Source organism: Pogona vitticeps, chromosome ZW-PAR (assembly GCF_051106095.1).
Source record: "Pogona vitticeps strain Pit_001003342236 chromosome ZW-PAR, PviZW2.1, whole genome shotgun sequence".
In the NCBI taxonomy this organism is placed as follows: domain Eukaryota; kingdom Metazoa; phylum Chordata; class Lepidosauria; order Squamata; family Agamidae; genus Pogona; species Pogona vitticeps.
Genome location: NC_135800.1, coordinates 7,508,439 through 7,529,184, shown reverse-complemented (window position 1 = coordinate 7,529,184; position 20,746 = coordinate 7,508,439). Strand labels below are relative to the sequence as shown.

At 43.6% G+C, this 20,746-nt stretch overlaps 1 protein-coding gene across 21 annotated transcripts in view; it reads right to left on the bottom strand.

Annotated features, from left to right (window-relative positions):
- DNM1 (dynamin 1) overlaps positions 1 to 15,586 on the bottom strand; it is a 92,666-nt gene extending 77,080 nt beyond the window's left edge. For all 21 annotated transcript variants that reach the window (XR_013539626.1, XR_012082262.2, XR_012082264.2 and 18 more), the window contains exon 1: positions 15,054 to 15,586. Coding sequence is in view for 16 of the 21 variants with exons in the window: in XM_078382691.1 (XP_078238817.1) it covers positions 15,054 to 15,214 (161 nt within the window). In the remaining 5 variants the exon portion in view is untranslated. The remainder of the gene's footprint in view (positions 1 to 15,053) is intronic.
- Positions 15,587 to 20,746: the final 5,160 nt, after the last annotated feature.

The following is a 20,746-nucleotide window of genomic DNA, read 5'->3' as shown; positions in this document are numbered from 1 at the left end:
CTCGGCCCAGTCCAGGTACAAAAGCTGACTGGGCTGAGGCAGTCGAATCTCGCTTCAGTGTGGGCAGCCGTGTGCCTGTATGGGCCACTTTCTTCCAACTTGTCCTACCTCACAAGGAGACTGTGAGGAAAAAATTTTGAGGGGGAAAACCATGTGAGCTACAGTGAGCTCACAAAAGGAAAAACAGGATACAAATGCAAATTCCAAACATATACATATAATGAGACAGCATCCTTTTCAAAATTTAAAATAGCAGGCTAGTTTAGGCGGTTAACAAGCTTTTGCTGCCTGAGGCCATGTTACCTAACAATAGGGTCAGTCCTTGCAACCTGGTTAATCCATGCTTGGGTTGTATCAAATCACAAAGATGTGATATTGACTGAACAGGTCTGTCTCTGCACCCACTGAATATATTAAATTCAAATAAAATAAAATGAATCTTTTCCCGGAGAGGGGAGAAAATGCAAAAGGCAGAATTTGTAACTTAGTCATTGCCTACCACACCACTTGTCTAAGCGGCACATTTTAAACATTTATTGAGGTGCTTGGTAATCTGTTTCTTTGTCCATCCATCTACAGTATTTATTTGTTCATTGACTAATGAATGGCAAAATAAGTGTTTCATCCTGTGAGGCACCTAGCCTCCAGCGCCAAATAGAGCCAGCACGATACCGATCCTTGACCACCGCAGCAACAACTGAGCCAGAATTTTTAAATTCTGAATAAAAATGTCAACGCGTGCCTGAGAGAGAGGGAAAATCAGGGTGTGTTGAGTGACAAAGGCTTCCATCTCAGCATTTAAAAATTAATAGCTGAGAAAGAAATTTCAAAACTCTTGCTGCCAGTGAACACCAACAATGGGTGTCATTTGCGTGTCCAAATGTGTCAATAACATTTATTCTTATTTTTATGCGTACTGTGAGGGGAAAGTACTTGCATAATTATCTCCTCAGGTACCAAATAAATTCACCCTTGCCCTACGCATTATGTGCCTACCTTGGGTGTGAGGAGATTTGACTGATTGATTGATTGATTGATTGATTGATTGATTGATTGATTGATTGATTTTCTTTCAAATCTTTTTAAAGTCCTTTCTCCTAAAAAGGGACCTTAGGCAGCAAAACACTGGAGGCTTGTCTGGTTTTCATACCACAACCTCTTCCTAACATATCTATAAACAAAATGGGGGCTTGCCATAATTAACAAGCTTTTTCAGTGATATCCTCACTAACAGCGATCCAAACTCATCAGTGTGAGTCAAAGTCAACTTAAATTATCCAGGAGACTCAAGTTTCACATCTTGCCCTGCTGATAAATCTCAGATTAAAATTAAAAAACAAATATTTTCCTCATCTTAAATCACCAGACATAATGTTATGGATGCAATACAGCATAGGCAGCATTCAGGTTTTCTTTTAAAAGGGACATTTCTATGAATTCTATTTGATATGAACATTATAGGTCTTTTTTAATCTGTGGCCCTCCAAATGTTATGAATGACAACTCCCATTATTTCTCACCATTGACTTTGCTGGCTGCAGCCCAGCAACACCTAGAAGGCTACAAGTTGACAATCTCTGTTTAAAATATAAAATCCCTGTGCAAAATTTAAAAACGTCTTACAGGATACAGTATCTTTTTGAGGGAAAACAATACCAATTTTTTTTGTCTGCTTTTATATTAGCCCACACTTCCAGTGTTCTGGTTGTGACTATTGGTGATCACAGGGTGGAAAAGTTACATGCCACCACCACCCCACGACACCTTCCGAAAACTAGAATTCTCCGAGGAGACCCAAACTTTACAGAAATACAAAATAATCAATGTTGGAATAAGATATTGTTGGAAGTCTGGTCAACTTCCAGTGCCATTTTATCCTTGGCCTCAGGTAGCAAAATATTGTGGGTCAGCCTTGCTGAAGCGGCAGTTTCCCGCCTTTTTCTATCCCTTCCCTCAACTGCCACTCAGCGGCACTCCATGGCCACTGAGCATGCTCAGTCTTCATCAGGCTCAATTTAAAACACATGGAATCCTGCTTGATGAAGACTGAGCATGCTCAGTGGGCAAGGAACGCTGAGTCGCTGTGGGGAGGGGGTGAAAAAAGGCGGGAAACTGCAGGAAGGAGGAATAAACATTTCAGCATGGCTGACCCACGACATTTTGCTACCTAAGGCAAAGGATATGATGGCACTGTTTTTCCCTCAGCAGTTGACTAGACTTCCAATTATATTTGACCCCAACATAAATTTATATCTCATCCCAACGTTGATTATTTTGTATTTCACTGATTATTTTGTATTTCTGTAAGTTGACAAGACTTGCAGCTGTATCTTACTCCAAAAGTGACAATATAATTCGGTCATTTGCCCAAAGATAGGAAACATTTCTCTTTGGGACTACCGTACAACTCCCAGAATCACACACCCACAGAAACAACCCCATGCTCACAGCCAGAGCAAATTTCTATGCATGCTTCCACCACAACTGAGGCAGCAGGCTCGCTTAGGTGGCACAGGGCTGGCCATGTGGTTCACAGACCTATTCTCTGACATCTTTCCATCCTTTCCTACCATGTGTTGCCTGCGGTGATGGTAGCGTCAGCCCTGTGAGTCACAAATAATGACTCAAATAGACTGAAAATCAGCTTGGGACCATTTCCAGGTGAACGTTTAAATGATGAGCAGAGTTCAGGAACTTTCCATGTGTACACAAGCACTGATAAGCATCCTGGATTTTAGCCAGAAAGTTCAGGAGTTCAAAACAGAAGCCACATTTCGAGGCAGCTGTCTGAAACCCCTCTCTCCTCCAGAAGGAAATCCCACAGAGATCCATTCATAAACAACTGTAAACACTATAATATAACATTAAATCCCATTGTGTCTAGGAAAGCACCAGAAGAAAGGGGTCATCCCACTTTTTTCAGGTGGCAAACCTAATCATACCTGTCTAGATTTCCTTTTTGTCTAGAAGAGACAAAGGAGAAAAATCCGGATGTAAAAAACAAACCAAAAAAATCCCTCAACTTGGTTTTAGTTACTCCATACACACATATGCACACGCGCACAGACCTTGATTCGACAATTTAACACATGGTGCTAAAGCTTATGCTTTCAAGCTGAAAATCTTCTCCGGCCAAGTTTCAGTTTAAACAATATATGCTTCCCACCCAATCTCTCAGGACCATTTTTGCATCCATAGTTGCAATGCACATTGGCTTTGCAATCCAATATTACAACCACATGAATTCCAGTGAGGAGCCATTGTGTAAAACCTAGTACTGCAAACCTTTCCGTGATTGAATACTTCAGGCTTCCATAAGGGAAGTGAGGTCACATTCAAATGAACATACTGTACCTCTGTTTGCATCTGTCTGTCTGTCTGTCTTTCTCTCCCTTCCTCCCTCCCCCCCCCCCCCGTCTCTCTCAGGCTACAATGATCTCTCGGGTAATCTCTGCCTATTTCTTTAAGCTGATTGTATTTTTTACTTTTAATAGAAACACCTCTGCAGATATATATACATATGTTGAAAGGGAATGTGAAACCATCTGCCATTCGTTATATGTGCATCTAATAACTCAGCTCATGTCCTAAGTGCTTTTTAAAGAAGGATATATTTCCCTATAACCTGAAAAACATTCTTTCTTCCCCATAGACCTGGTGCATGAAAAAAGGGCAGCCAGCAAGCTGGGGCATACTCTCTCACATTAGAATTTCCTTCCTATGAACCTGTTTCAGGAAAACCATAGTTTTCGCCTTGCCACCTGAAATGAAATAAACAAAGATTTGTACAAATCATTACTTGTCTTCAGACAAGAACAGAAAATCCAGTTCAAACTGTGGTTTCCAATGCTTATCTAGAAACAAACCATAGTTTGCAACATACATTTTATACAAACCATGGCTTCCCTGACTCAGGTACCACAGCAAACTAAAGGGGAATTCTGCTCTAGAGTAAGAAATAATCAGCAGGTAGGTGGAAGCTGCACTGAACACAACTCATGATGTCTCTGACCTGCCATTAAAAGAGCTGTGCCACAGGCATTAATTGATTCTATACATGAAGACGGGCCACTATGAAAGTGTTCTCTCTGAAGATGCAGAAAAGGATCCCTCCTTTGCTGTTGCTGCTGCAGCTGTGACATTCAGAAAGCGCTGCGTCCTCTTTTTAAAGCCCACAGCTCTGAGAAGACTGGAAGTGCCAGATCTCAAGCTGCTGTTTCCAAGGGTAACGGCATCTTTGCCACTGCAGGATGATCTTAATTGCATCTGAATCTGTGGAAGCTCAACATGCAGCAAAGGCGCTGGCAAACAGGCTTTCTCTTCCTGCATCTTCTTCCACGCAGATGGAGACCGGACGCCAAATTACATCATCCAAAAGTCTGAGCCCAAATAGGCTGGCTCGCAGGAGATGGGACGTAGCTCAATGGAAGAGCATGTCATTTATTTGCAGAAGGCCCCAGGTTCAAATCAATCTCTCTCTCTCTCTCTCTCTCTCTCTCTCTCTCTCATTTCAATGCCAGCCCCTGATGTGCTAGTCAAAGCACACAGCTGCTATTCTCAGAGCACTGTTGTACATGGGGTGGAGTTAGAACATTCTGTCAGAATGGCCCAGCTTTGGTGTCAAGTGCTCTTAGGAGCTAGCAGAAGGGACTGTGCCCCCTATGTTAGACTAATGGTTTCAGGTATGGAGGAAAGAGCAAACAGCTGGTTCGGTTAGTTTTCGTACATGGAAAGGGTGCCATCTTGGGTGTTCCCCTTAAGCAGAAAATATATATTGGGCCGATAGTGGATCCTCTTAATAAGATAGTCTTTGCCTCCTGACAGCCACCCAACTTTCCAGGTTCAAGCATACATTCTAAACATACAGCCTTGGATCACCAGAATCATGTCTGCATTTAATCAAACCTCTCTCTTTCATACCATTCCACCATTGATCCTTGTAATCATAAAAGCAACTAGCAATTTACAGCTGAAAACTGCAAAAGCAGACAAGATATGCTCGTTCAATCACAATCAGGATGTGACTTTGCTGTGCTTTAATTATACGGGAAAATGAATTAAATCAAAGTAACTGGTTCTTATTAACAGATGACCTTGAATGGTATTGATAAATGTCTGAAGGGTATTTTAACATCCTGATCTCAGACTTGCATCTAGGCATAATTCCATCCAGTATCCTTGTTTTTTCACAGTTTTTTAAAAACCTTCTCCAACCTTCCTACCAGATGTTTTGCACTATAACCTCCTCACTAGGGATTTGCAATTCATGCACATCTGGAAAACACCAGGCAGTGGAAAGCTCCAATACTCTTGCAGACTACACTTCCCAAAATGCATCCTCATAAAAGAAGCCTGATGGTGCACAGACATATAAATAAACAGCAATCCGATTGCTGCTCCGCTCTCTTCCAATAACGCTATGATTTGCATCAGCAGCCACCACCAGTCATTGCCATGGAAGACATGAAGGGGTGGGAGGGAACTCCACATAGAATTATCTCAGCTTAAATTTAAAACCAAAGCCTACAAAAGCAGGCAGAGGCTTGATTTTAATTTTTATTTCCTTAAAGCTTTTCTTTTGACTGTCAGTCCATTTAAAAAAGGTTTTTCTTTAAAGAGATGGGAATTGTGTACATACATAGATACACGTGACGCTTTTACATTGCAGAAGGCCAGTCTTAATGCTCTTGGCTAACCCTGTCACTCTGCCAGTTAAGTGAACAAAATCCCCTGCCATGGTTCACTTCAACGGAGGAGCAGACAAGAGGTTTGACTCCAGCAGACAAATACATTCTCTGCTCAATGCAGCGTGACGAATCTGGCCCCTGCGGCTACGACAATAAAGAGCAGCATCTTCTCCAAATCATTAACTCTCATGATGAACCGGTGGTTTTCCTCTGCAAGAGGGCTTGATCCAGCAAAGTGCTGACTCTCCTGCTCCTCTCGATCTTGTCCTCTACAATGGCAACAGTCCAGCCTGAAGGTTGCAAAACGTTACCTTTGCACTGCTTAGTCTCTCAAAAAGCAGATCCACACAATGTTTCCACTTTGTTTATGGAGTACAGTTTAGGGCTGTTCTCCTTTTGGAACCGTCCTCCGTCATACAGTGCTCATATATATATATATATATAAACAAAAAAGCACAAGGAAGGAGATCAAGCACCTTGAAGTGGTCTACTTGCAATGAGCACATGCATACTAGTCTTTCTGATCATGACCGTGATGTAAGGGGCCACCACCTAATTGCAATTCCCAGCAGCTGAAATAGAGATTTTTGTTCTGGAGAACCATTTAGTGGGGCAGCTAATGTCTGTCTCTAGCCACACTTGATGTACAAAAAATCCTCATTAAATTAGTGCCTGAATCCCTCATTTACACAAGAGAGACCTGTCCTCTTACTACTGTAGGGATACAGGTGGAGGTGAAGGAGCTGAAGAGGAGAACAGATCTACTCCCACTCCTCAACCTGTGCCTCAGGTGATATATAAACACTGATTTGCTCTAGGTTTATCCAGCCCTCGCTTTCTTTCATTTTATTTATGTTCACTGTTCAAACAAACAAATAATTTACCAATACAGTACCATTCACTTTCCATTTTTTAACCCATTCAAACCATTATCTTTATCCAGCCAAACAAAACACTCCATATACTGTAACTTCCTCAAGTCCAATCTTCCTTTCTTTTTCTTTTTCTTTTTTAAAGTTTGATTTTTATTATTTTTTTGTTCTGTTCAGCAGGCATCCTTTCTCAGCTAATGCCAAATCATGTCTCATCTGGCTACTAATTTATTGTCTTTATCGGCACCTTTTCTTTCAGGGACAATTTTGCAAGTGGCCTTTCTGCAGCAGCAGGAATTTTGGACCATTCCTCCTGACTTTACAATTCTGTGTACAGTGGACCCTTGACTTACAGACGGCTTGACTTACAGACTTTTTGAGTTACAGACTTCTCTGGCCGCAAAATTTAGGTTTGACTTGCAGACTGAGATTTGATTTACAGACCAGAAAAAAAGCAAAATGGAACAAAAACGGCCTGTTACGGGATTAATCGGTTTTCAATGCACTGTAGGTCAATGGAGACTTGACTTACAGACTTTTTGACTTGAGAACTGCCTTCCAATACGGATTAAGTTCTCAAGTCAAGACCCCACTGTAACTGAAGAATACGACTTTGCTCAGCATCTTTCAGTGAGTCTCATAGCTGAGAATTTGAATCCAGATCTCTTGGCTCTTCATCCAGTGCTCTAACCACTATACAACACTAGTCCCCTGTGTTTCCATGTGTTCCCAAACTGAACAGCTGCCTCATCTTCCTCAGAGTCATTCCACGCCTTCAGAGAGAAAAAAAATTTGGTCTTGCAAACCTCACCCTGAGCCCTGAAGTACTCTTCACAGATGCCTACACAAACACGCCCTCCCCCTAGACATCTGCTATTATAAATACTGGCTTTGCACTGCTGAGTAATCCATTAACAGGTCCGTAAGTGATACTGGCTGAATAATTAGGAATGACTGATCCACTGGAGTCTGAAGTGAGGATCACACTGATTAGTGTGCAATATTACATCCACGTTTGTTTTCATGTGGGTGAAATCAGTGGCTCTCAATGTATCGCATCATATATCCCCCTAAATCGCTCTATTTAGAGAACCCACAGTCCACTATAATGGCAAGAAAAAGCTTATTTTGTCCAAGAAGGACATTTATATGTTCACAAGCATTCTGTTCTTATATTTGTCATTCATAGTATGACTTAAAATCCCTTTTTAAAAATTGCAGTGGTACTGTTGGGAGTAAACACAAACACCAAAAGATCATTCCAGCTGTATTACAACATTGTAATAATACTATTATTATTAGTTATTGCTGGCGCCCATCTAACATCTTTCTGCATTCCTCCCAGTGGGACATGTACGAGCAACTGAAAACCAATCTGTCAAAGCAGAGATAAACAGAAGCTGGTTCTCTAGATCTACTGGTGTAATTTGCAATAATCTGGAAAGGATTTCCTTGTTATTTCATAACAGCAAAACTAAAACAGATTCAGAATTCTTTAATTCAACGTTTTCAGCAAGGTATGTTAATCTGTCTCAGCAAGAATGGCAACAATTAAAAAACCAAAAGGAAAGTAGCATTTTAAAGACTAACTGATTGATTTACATGTGAGATTTTGTGGATTACAATCCACTTAAGTGTATGCCTGTTTTTCCCCTGTCTGCTTGGGTTGGTAGTTCTCTGGGTTTTAGTGAAAAGCAAAGGACAGTCTATAAACTGCCCCAATTCTACATCCTGTCTTCTGAGCTTTCCTCCTACAACTGGTTTCTCTGAAAAAAAAAAAACCTTCAATAATAAACACTGTTTGTACTGTGTTCAGTTTCACAAATATTTCTGTTTAGCTGCTTAGAGTTTACTTAATGAAGGAAGTTTCTGTGCACATTTTTAGATAAGTAAAACACAGGTTGAAATGGAAAAAACTGTTGGAACTGCAAAGGAAAGGTAACTCTACAGGATGTGGTCCAGAAGAGAAAGAAGTAGGGAAGACAAGTAAAGGGTAGAAGACACACGAATAGCTGAGGGCTCACCTATTGATTAAAAAAAAATCTTTGGCTGCAGGGTTCTGGAAAAGCTTAGGATGCACTTTGCAAATTAAATGTTTCTAAAAATCAAGACAGTGTGTGCAAGAAAGACAGAGGAGGCCATATGCTTTTCCAAGCTGCTTGGCTGCAGTCTGCTGTGTGGGATGCACTGCAGATACACATCTGATCCAAGCTGGCAAGGAATTCCAGTGCTTTGGTCACCTGTGGTGAGTGAAGCCTCAAATCCAGGCGAGCAGAGACCCTTGCCCAGGAGTAAATTCCACTGAGTGCAGCCGGAATAAGTGACTAGAAGTTTTGGGCTACACCAAGAACGGCCACAGAAGCTGGTAAGGAAAATAATTATTGGGACACTGTTGTCCAAAAATGTAACATTTCCAAGATACTGTATGTGTTGAGAACATGTATTTGACAAGGTACTCAAGATTAGCAAGAGAGCTTGGCTTCCTAATTGTACAATCCTTTCATCTTTGCAACCAAAGAGAATTATTCATTTATCTTAGGATGGTCTGTATCTTCTTTTACAGAGGGCCGTCCTCTATTTGAAGGGCTGCCTAAGAATACTCTTCTTTTTGAAACTGTCCTTTGTGATGGCCAGGGGTCCCTTTGATGGCGTGGGTTAGAACCTCAGAACCTAAAGTCCCTGTAAGGTAAAACAGGAGGAGGAGGAGGACAGCTTGGTATGCTTTAAGTTTATTGCAGCAAAAGTGGGATATAAATGCAATAAAGACATTTCAAATAGAGGAGGCTTTTTGCCTTGTAGCAACCTCCTGGAAGTCAGGAATGAGGGAATTTTGGCATCATCTAATTTGTTTATTCTGAGATCCCAAAATTCATCAACCAGGTTCAGAAGTAAAATAAACACATTCACATAAATAAACAGCAAGGTGTATTTGTCACCTCCACCCTGCTGTGCTCCAAATATCTGAGGCTACAAGGCCCAAGATTCCTAATGATCTGACGTACTAGCGGAGGATGATGGGAGTGGATGTCAAAAACCTCTGAAAGTAGCAAGATGGGGAAGATGGGAGCTAAATAGCAGTCCTTTCACACAGAAGCGTCCTCCTAGTGATTCCAAACATTCTTTTATTTCAGCCACAGACTTGATGAACCACAGGGTCCCTTACAGCTCTGTAATTCTATTTCCTTCTTATTTCCTTACAACCCATTTTTGGGTAACAAAAGTAGTTTTGCTGTTGCAGTTTTTAAACAGTTGTTAATCTGAAACAATTTCTACTACTGCATATCGCTCAGAAAGCTGACAGCAGATCCCACTGGGATGTCTCTTCTGCACTTGGAAAAGTTCCTTTTTTAGATGTCAGAATCCTGTGGTCTGCATGGCGCACAGATGATTCTTGCAGCTGTCACTCAGTAAATCATCATCATCATCACTATCATCATCTTAGAATTGCAATGCTGGAAGGGATCCTCTGGACCATCAAGTCCAGTCCCTCTCAAGGAAGCACAGTGGGGAATCGAACTCTCAACTTCGTGAGCTATCCAGTAGGAAGTTTTCAAATATCTGCTTTTGTCCACTTCTGTGTCAGGCTAAGAAAAGGGAAGGGCCAAGAGTTTATTCTATTGAACCTATTTCATTGTGCATAGCAGATGTCTACTCAAGAGTTTTCTCACCTGGGGAAGAATTTATATTCCTCTGCCAGTCCGCATGGGGGCAGAAACAGGGACGTTATGGCCCCCTCTATGTTGCTGAAGTCCAACTCCCATCAGCCAGCAGATCTAAAAGTGTGCGGGCACTGACAGACATGGCCCAGCAACATCTAGAGGCCCCATCATCCCCATTTCTGCAGAGGATGTATGTGACATCCCTGTTTCCATCCTTTGAGAAGATGATGCACATGTGAAAAAGGCAGTCTAGAGTTGGTCCCAAATACTTTTCTGCCTGCAGGAAAGGAAAAATGTGCACCCTCATCTTGGTTTCATATGTGCAAAATCCATCTGGATGGCTCATTGAGCCTCACTTTGACAGTAAGGACAGAATAGTTTTCTCCACCCAAACTGGTTTAAGAGACCTAGAGAAAATCAGGGGAAACCGCCTTCCTGTTTTCCCGTATCTTCCATCTGAGGCACCCACCTGATCCTGCGTAACGGTAGGGCCGGTCCTGAAGGAATCAGCCGAGAAGACCTTCATTTCTAACCAACTTCTGTCCCTCTTTGGAACAGATCTACACAACTTAAGCCATTTTGCACTTCTTTTCATTTGGAACTGCGGAAGACACGAAGGCAAACTTGCCAGAGGTGGATTTTAGCCCAACCGAGTGCTAGCCAGGAGGATTACAACACGGGCTCTCTTTCACTACCACACCGCCTAAGACCAATATTATCATAACATGGCTGGCTGCAGCCATCTTCAAAATTTATGGCTGCCGACAGAATGTAAACACCGAAAACACGGTTCACTGCTGTGAAGACCATCTGTATCCTGATCTTTTAAGCCACCTAGCCTTCTGATTGTGTCTGATAGCGGAGAGCTGTTTTCCCTTGACAGGAGCAAGTTCCCCCACCCGGAAGGGTTTAACCCTTTCTCTGCCCTTCTGGCACTGACAGAGCCGCTTTGATCCCCTCCTTATCTCAAGAGACTGCAGCAATGTAATCTGCTACCATGGCGACGAGCAAAGGAAACCCAGTGAGGTCACATCCTCATGTGGGAAAAAGACCATTGGAAAAGGAGTCAGAAGAGAGAAAACCGGGCATTTCCACGCCCGTATAGCAGTTTTAACTTACAACCAAACCATGCAAATCTATCTTTCAATGAGCCGGTGGAAAAGAAGCCGTATAAGGAGATCTTAATAATAATCTTAATAACCATCTCTGAACTGCAGAGCTGGAAGGGACCGAATGGATCATGGAATCCAGCCCCTGAAGCCCAGTGGGGAATCGAACTCGCAGCCTCTGCTTCTGCATCTACAGCCCTAAGCCACACTCCAGAAATGGATTTGTCTTGAATAGAATCAGTCATGTAGCACAGTCTGTCTTTTATACCTCTGTAGCCATAACAGCTTTCAACTCTCATGAAATATTCAGGCTTCAAAATTCAGAACCTTATGCTAAGGATGACATTCTCAAACCCATTATCCCCCATAATGGCTCCTGGAGATGTTAAAGGCTGTAACCCAATGCCATCTGGAGAGCGCTGGGTTGCAGAAGGCAGTGCCAGGATCACAAAATGTTTCTTCTCTTCAGCTACCTTTCCAGGCCAAGTTTGGGGAATGTGCCCCTCTCCAGATGTTTCTGGACTACAACACCTATCATCCTTCACCATTGGTTATGCTGAGCTAGGCCTGATTGAAGCTGTATTTTGGCAACACCTGGCAGGCTATCGGTCCTTCACATTCGTATTTTCACCTCTTGCCAACTAGAAGGATTGATAAAATATGCCTTATATTTCAGCTTCATTGTGGACCAAAAAAAATATGTTGTGACATTTTTGCCCAGTATGCACTAAGGCTGGCTGTCTCTCTTCCCTGCCCCCCACTGTCCCCATTTATATACTTATTTATTTACAGTACTGTGCTTTTTGGTGCTGAGTCTGTCACATGATAAAACATACCTATTAAAAAGTCATAATCATTGGATTTAGAGAATTTGGAAAGGTCCTTGGCTTGAATCTCAACTAGTTAGATGGGAGTATTGTATATCTGAATATAGTATTGTATTCCTTTGATAGTTTTAGTGTTGCATACTTACTGCTGTTAGCTTAAATACTGTTTTTAATAGTTGTTAGCTGCTTTGAACCCTTTTTAAGGAGAAAGGCGGGTTAAATATATTTTAAATAATTAAAAGAATCCTTGGGGCTTCCTTTAATTAAGGGGGTAAGTTTTCAACCCAATAAACAGCTGGATTTCTGCAGTTTCTAAAACCAGTTATTCCCAGCAAGGCCATCTTCTGTCTGGACACTTGGACTGAATCCCTAATACAGAAACCTCTCTCATCTTCAGGAGCCCAAGAGCCAGATTTGGTCCAGGAGGATGACCATTTTCTGTCCTTCTAGAAATAGCTAAAAGGAGACCCTGTCTCCTCGTGGAGAGAAAAGCAAGGAGGGGAGGAAGAGGTTGCATACGGGTACTGTATTTAGTAGAAGAAATTTGGGTTGGATACCGAAAGGCTCTCTTTTCTTATGAGGTCCTTCCTAGCCTCTTTGCTCTGGTGAGCAGCACTTCCTTACTGGTCAGGATAATACAACGCAGCATAAGCTGACGATGTCTTTGCAGGCCACTGTTCCTGAGCATTGGCAAGATGCAGAGCATTAATTCTGGAGAAGGATGTGAAGGTCATGCAAAGGGAGAACATCGCCAGGATTCCTCCGCTCCGAAAGGGAACGGAAAAAGCTGAGCTTCCTCAGCCTGGTCAGCAATAAATGCCCCCTTCCCCTTCTGGGCTCCTCACTTGGCATCACAGCCGGGAAAGGGTTAACCCAAAGGGGGCTAAACCCCAATGCTTTCTGGCCTCCATCGCCTCCTCCTTGGGAGGCAGCTGGTCCTCTGTGAAGCCAGTCAAAACTGGGGAGCAAAGGATACGCAAGCGGGGTTCTTCCTGGCCTTTTCAGCCTTGCAGGGTGTGTGTGTGTGTGTGTGTGTGTGGGGTGTGTGTGTGTGTGTGTGTGTGTGTGTGTGTGTGTGTGAGAGAGAGAGAGAGAGAGGGGTGGGGGGTGGGGGGGTGTTAGAAACCAGGATGTGTGTATTTTCTAAGAAAAGCTCTACCTGGGAGAATGGCACCTTTAATAGGGTGCCTCTTGGATGGTGGATGTGCATGGCTAATGAATGTATTGGAACAAACTGCATTCACATGCAACCAGCCGAATTGTGACACTCCATTCCTATTCTGGAGGGGGGGGAGGAACGGGGAGGCGGAGGAGGAAAAATCCCGTAAGCTTCCAGAGAAACCGAAACAGGGGAAAACAGACATCAGCACATGCATTGCATCATATTTGGGAGAAAGGGGCCAGAAGGAGATGGCTCACCCCTTCTTTTGCAAAACTCCAGAGGAGGAAAATAAAAAATTACTAGAGACTATTCCTTCCCTGACTCTCCCCACCACCTTCTTTACTCTCTCGAGATTACATAACCCATAGAGGCGCTTCCTCAGAGCTGGGCCTCTTGAAGATCCGACCTGCCCAGCTTGCCTTTTCCTCTCTCCTTGACGGAGTGCCCTCTCCCTTTTCCTTCTCCTCCTGCCACCCCCGCCGCTAATTGTCCTCTGGCGACAGAAGGGGAAAAAAGGAGGAGGAGGAAGAGGAAGCAGGGAGGAAGTCAGATCTTCCCCCAGCTTCACACTCTGGAGCTTCCTGCCCTGAGCTTCCCACTCGCCCGTTAAAATATATATATATATATAAATAAATAATTTAGGATCAAAACCGTTAAATCCCTTCTTGTGCTATGATGGGAAACCGTAGATACACTGGACCGCTCCACCCCTTCCTTTGCTCACCCAGCCCTGAACAAATGGCTCCTTTTCCTCTCTCTCTCTCTCTCTCTCTCTCTCTCTCTCTCTCTCACACACACACACACACACACACACACACACACACACACACACGTATGTTTTCTTCGCCTTCCTCTAAATGTGCAAGAAAGCCCGATGGGTTGGCAAGCCAGACTGGCATGACTGACTGCCTGTGTGTGTGTGTGTGTGTGTGTGTGTGTGTGTACACACACACAGTATCTAGATGTGCAATATCTAGATATCTGTGCACCTATCTGTGCAATACAGATCTCGTATGTTATAGGCTGGAGATGCGGATCCTATCAAGATCTTTTATACCTGGCGCTGCACTGTTGGATGTAAGGCAGAAGAAAAGACGGATCGGCTCTCCTTCGGATGAAAGTGACAGCTTGCAGGAACTGTCACTTGTCCATCATTGGAGTTTCCGCTTTTCAGCAAGGACACCATAATAGAGCATCTGCAGTGAATGGGGGGGGCAGTGGGGGGGGGGGGAAGAGAGAGGCAGGAGAAATGCAAGCTTGCTTTCTCCTCTCACATCCCCAGGAGCTGGCTCTTCTCCTTTGGCCGCTGCTCCATTTTTTAAAAAAATGTCATGTAATGTTTTCGCATCTCTGTACGCGAGGAGGTGGGTTGCAATCCCCAGAAGCCCGTGTGCCCATCCACAAGCCTTTCCTTTCCCCTCCCCATGAAAGACCTTTTTGAAAAACCTGCTTTCTTTCTTTTTTTTTCGGCGATTGCCTTCAGATTCACTGCGCTGGGGAGGGGGCGAGAGGGGAAGAGAGGATTCTGCACCGGAGCTAATCGCATGAAGCCCGGCAGCTTTGCCTGGGTGGCTTTCTCCAGCATCCTGATCTCTGCTGAGCAGTCGGAATAACAAGATCGAGCAGGGCAAAGGTTTGCAAATAATGTAATAAACACACAGAGAAAAAAGAGACACACACAGACAGGACACGCACGCACACACACACTGACGCACGCACATACGATCGCTTGCTCACCTCCCGACGAAATTCTCCAACACGGAGCTTTTCCCGGCGCTCTGGCCCCCCACCACGGCGATCTGGGGCAGATCCAGGTTGGCATTTTGGCCGATGGCCGAGAAAGCATCTTGGAGCCGGTTGACCAAGGGGATCAGATCTTCCATCCCTCGGTTCCCCATGGCTGCAGCCTGGAGCGGTGGAGGAGGCTCTCACCTCCGTCCAGTTAGGGGGAAATAATAATAGGGGAGAAGGCAAAAAAAAAAATGTCCCTTGGATCGATGAGGAGGGCGCTTCCCCCCCACTTTTTAAAAGGACCCCCAAATCCACGTCAGTGAAGGATGCGGATGACACCGGGAGGGGGGACTGCCCTCTGTCCCCCAGCCCCTAGAATCGGGGTGCCCGGGGGGGGGTCCCTTCTCCTTTCCTCGCCACGCCACCCCCCCAGCTCCCGGTCCCTAAAGCCGGCTTCCCCTTGCCGCCTGCTCCCGGCGCTGGTCTGCAGCAGCGCCGCGCCACCTCCTCCTCCTCCGCTGGCTACCTGGTGCCGGAGCGGATTGAGAGCGGCGCGGCTCCCCACACCGGCCACCAGGGGGAGGTGCGGAGCAGCCGATGGGCTCGGAGAGCTTCATGGGAGTTGTAGTTCTCCTGAACTGAAAGAAGCCGGACTGGAGGGGGGGGAGCTGGTTGCACCGGAGTCAGGTCCGCATTTAGGTGCAAGCTTAGGAAGCTGCAGCTTACACGGTCGACATCATTGCGTTTATATTAATATGTATTAATGTATATTCTTATATATATGTATAAGCCTATAATACATGTTTATATACAGTATACCCTTCGCCTCCCAAAAATAAGACAGGGTCTTATATTCATTTTTGCTCCAAAAATGCATTAGGGCTTATTTTCAGGAGATGTTTTATTTTAATTTTTTTTTCATGTACAACCATTTACATTTATTCAAATACCGTCGTGTCATCTTCTGGTTGCTGCACAAGAGTGGAGGGCAGGGTTTCACTTAACTGGGGTTTATTTTTGGGGGAGGGCTTCTCTGACGAGCATCCTGAAAAATCCTACTAGGGCTTATTCTTATTTTCTTGAAAACAGGGTGTATATATATATATATATATATATGCATATCTGCATATATATTTGTATGGACACACACACACACACACACACACACACACAGAGTTTTCATCTTGATCCAAAACAGGGTATATATATGTATATCTGCATATATATTTGTGTGGGTATGCACGCGCGCGCACACACACACAGAGTTTTCATCTTGATCCAAAACCAAATATTCCGACTCCACTAAACCACAGTGTTAAAAATCACCACCTCTCTGGAGAGCAGAGTGTACAATACTGCAATCTGAAATTTTTTTTAAAAGACACACAAAAAAACAGGATCCAATTGGTGCTATTCTAATGCTGTTTCCAGCAAAACTAGTATGCTTAAAAGTTAATTATGAACAGAAAGGATGAGTCAGGCAAGCTGCCACCACTCTAAATTTATTTATTTGTTTAAAAACATGTCCATCCCTGCCTTTCTCTATGATTACATCACTCATATATGGTATTTGAAGCAAAAAAAGAAGTATATTGAGACTAAAAATAACAAGCAAATACCACAGTGAAAGATGGTAAACAAAAGCAGTATTAAGACCCTTTCAAGTCAGTATGGCATAAGAATCTAGTAAAGAACCCCACTCAGGCAGCCAGTCACTCAGGAAAAGCTTGAAGAAAAAGGTCATGGCCTGCTGGCGGAAGGAGAGCCTAAGAGGGAGCCAGTCTGTCCTCCAGTGGGAGGGAGTTCCACAGTCTCTGGGAGCAGCCACAGAGAAGGCCCTCTCTCGTGTCTCCACCAAAAGCACCTGTAAAGGTGGCGGGACGAAGAGGAAGGCCTCTTCTCATGATCTTAATACCTGGGCAGGCTCATAAAGGAATATGTGTTCCTTGAGATAGCTTAGATTCAAGCTATTTAGGGTAAAAAGGACCCATAGTTTGACTAGGTATCAAACATTATGGTCACAGCTTCACAGCAAGTCCCAATGAGTATTAACCAGGCCCAATCCTGCTTTTAACCAGACTGAGTATATGCTCAGGGCAGGGCAGTAGTGTTCTTATCATAACAGTAGCCACACGCAACAAAGACTGTGCAAAAATACAGCTGGCTTCTTGATCAACAACCCGAAAGGCGGGTCTTTTGTAACTCCAATGGGTCTTAATAATCATTTCACAATAACCTCCTCTCAAATATTTGGCATAACAACAGAAGTAGGTTATGGCAATCCATTGCCACTGGGAATTGCTATCTCCCCCATCCTCACCAGGCGCTGCTTTGCTATACCCCTCTGGACTGTGACTTAATGGCTGTGTTAAGGATTCTGGGATTTGTAGTCCCCCCCAAAAAGGGAGGAACTTCCCAGGTTCCCTATGTACTCTATCCATCCTCCCCCATGATCCCAACATTACCAAAAAAAACCACAATCTGTTGCTAGGCTGGATGCCACCCTCTGTTGACATAGCAACCGTTGGGTCTTATTTTGTGCTGCCTCCAAGCTTTCCTCCTTTCCCACCACCTTTATTTTCGTTTTTTTGTCCATCCTCTGGGGGTGAGCTTGACATGAGCCCAATCTCAGGTGTGAATCTGCGTGGATGCTGAGCGCCTCCGACTCTTTGTTGAGGCCAGCAGGAGGGTGGCAGGTGCCCGCCAGCAACAGCTTTCTGAACAAAACATTTTGGTTTTTGATGCTGCAAGACTCAGAAGATTGTGTTTAGGCAGCTTAAAGGGCTGAATCTCAAGGTGCAAAAAAATTTTGGAGTGGTGGCTTACCTGGAGTATTTTTTGAGATTCTCCAGCCCCTCCTTGGTGGAGGGACATAAAAAAAGCTCTCTTACCCTCTTGTCCAAGGTGAAGCCAAGGGATTTAGGGAAGAAGGAATGGCAGATAAAACAGAGGGAAATTTGATAACACAATTGTTTCTATGTTATCCGTTGTGCTTTGGCAAATTTTTCTCCTAGGGAAAAATTTTGATCTGCAGCCGAAAATTTCTACGCGCCGCATTAAACTACGAACTCCAGGATTCAGGACGAAGCCATAAGAGATGAAGTGTTGCTATGTTCTGGACATACCCTCTTGGAAAACGAAACAGCACGTGGCCTTCCAGATATTTCTTGGGCTACAGCATCCCATCATTCCTGACCACCGGCCAAGGTAATGAGGGCACATGGGAGTTGTAGTCTGGCAACCCCGAGTGGCCCTCTGACTCAGCCTAAAAGACAAGCTTCTTTAAACGAGTCAGAAATAACGTGCCTTGCATCCCATCGGCTCAAGTCGACGGCCTCATAGAAAAGGATAGGATTGCCTCGCCGTTGTCTCGGATCGCTGCCCCGTTTCGCCGCTTGCCCCGGGTCTTGTGGGTGACTTGGGTGATGGTCTGCCCATTGAAATGAACAAATACCCATTCCTGGAAGGAAGCCAAGGACTGCAGACAGCCGGCAAACAGCCTACGCTTCTCCTGTTGCTCTGTGAATCTCCCACCGGCCGTCTCATATGGTCGGTGGGCGGATGACTTAGCTGCACATCCCACCTTGGCTTACGGAGTTGCACCTTTATTTATTTATAATATTTCATGTAAAACGGTCCGTTTCTCTCTCTCTCTCTTTGCATTCTTGCCTCTGCTGTGTACAGAATCTGTTAATGTTTAATATATGTATACATACATTTATTTGTTTTTTTCATAGCTAGGAGAAAGACAGGAAAGGATCAAAGGTTTTTGTTCTTGATTAAGAAGCAGAAGTTACAATTTTCTAACCCCTTGAGGGAATCTGTTTCTCTGGGTTCCCCCCAGATTATTGTCTAGCCTGTTCTTGGCAGTCACCCTTTTTACCCTTGAAATTAAAAGGAATGTACGTATATGCCTACATTTGAACTGATTTTATGGGGAAGGAGATGAATGTGGGGACTGCCAATCCCAGAATCCTCTAGCCGGGGGGGGGGAGTAGTGGGGTTGTAACCCATAATAGAAATACTACGCCCAAGCTCTGCTTGATGGTTCGTAAGGATGGTCATAGAGTTATGCAGAAGAGGAACCAGTATACTGTAGTGGTTGGACTGGGATTCTGGTGCTGCGGGAGAGAGGAGATTTATGAATGTTGCCTTGATCTCTGAGCTTATATTGCATGAATATTTTCCCCATTTATTGATTTATTAAATCTCATACTCTGAGTGTAGGAGTATGGTGTAGTCGTGGATAGAGCGATGGACTTAGGATTCAGGAGGTTTGGGTTTGAATCCTCACTCAGCCATAGAATCTCTCTGGTGGTAAAAAGGCTCCTTAAATATCTCCCTTTCCTTGAAACCCCTGTTTGGGTCGCTATAAGACAGTTTTGACTTGACAGCACGTAAGAACCCTTGAGCATACATTACATACTTAAAAAGAAACAAATGAATGAATTGATTTGGAGGGTTTGGGGGGGGGAGAAAAGAAAGAACTGGCTAGTGGGAATCATGCATAAAAAAGATTTGATTTGGAAATTTAAAAAAAAGCAAATACGGGATCTGATTTGGAATGGGAGACAAGTAAATAAATTAGATTATTTGGAAAGAAAAAACATATATAAATATGGTAGTTTTGTTTTTAGACGATAGCTGAAAACATGGCTTTTCAGATAGGCTTTTCCAGACCTAGAACACCTTAACACAGTGGCTCTTTTAATGTTGATATTATTGATTCCTCCCCCTTGCCCTCCTATTATTTTAATTATTTTTACTTGAATTAGTTGGTGTATATGTGTTTCATCCCCGTCACGGATTGCTGCCTTGGCGTGGCGAAGGGGCTTGAGTAATTCAGAGAAGCGATGGGCTATGCTGTGCAGGGACACCCAAAATGGACAGGTCATTGGGGAGTTCGGATTAAACACGATCCACCCAGAGCAGGAACTGGCAAGCCTCTCCAGTATCTTTGCCAAGAAAACCCCATGGACAGAAACTCCCTGGAAAAGACCCTAATGTTGGGAAAGAGTGAAGGCAAGAGGAGAAGGGGACGACAGAGGACGAGATGGATGGACAGTATCATTGAAGCGATTAATGTGAATCTAACCCAACTCCAGGAGGCAGTGGAAGGCAGGAGGGCCTGGCGTGCTCTGGTCCATGGGGTCACGAAGAGTCGGACACGACTAAAAGACTAAACAACAACATATATGTTTCATTTTGATTTTCATAATTATTATGCTCACTGTTTTAAATTTCTGTTTGTGATGTTATATTTGTTTAATGTTGCAAATGTTTGAAGTGGTCTTGGCAGCCAGATGGGTGGTATAAAAGTCAAGAAAGGAATTAAGTAAATAAATAGCTGATTTGGAGACAAAGTTTTTGGTTTGGAGAAAGAAATGGGTACACTAGGCAGTTGTTTGGGAGGAAAAAGAAAAAAAATTAATGAAATAGCTGGCATGAGGAAATAATAAACCAAGTAGCTGATTGGGAATTTACAAAAATAAGGAAATAATAAACTAAGTTGCTGACTGGGAATTTACAAAAGTAAGGAAATAATAAGCCAAGTACAGTAGCTGATTGGGAATTTTAAAAACAGGAAATAATAAACCAAGTAGTTCATTTGGAATTTTTAAAAAAAGCAAATAAAAAGGATCTGATTTGGAAAGCACAATAAGAAAAGGCATGATCTGGGGAGAAAAATAAATGCTAAT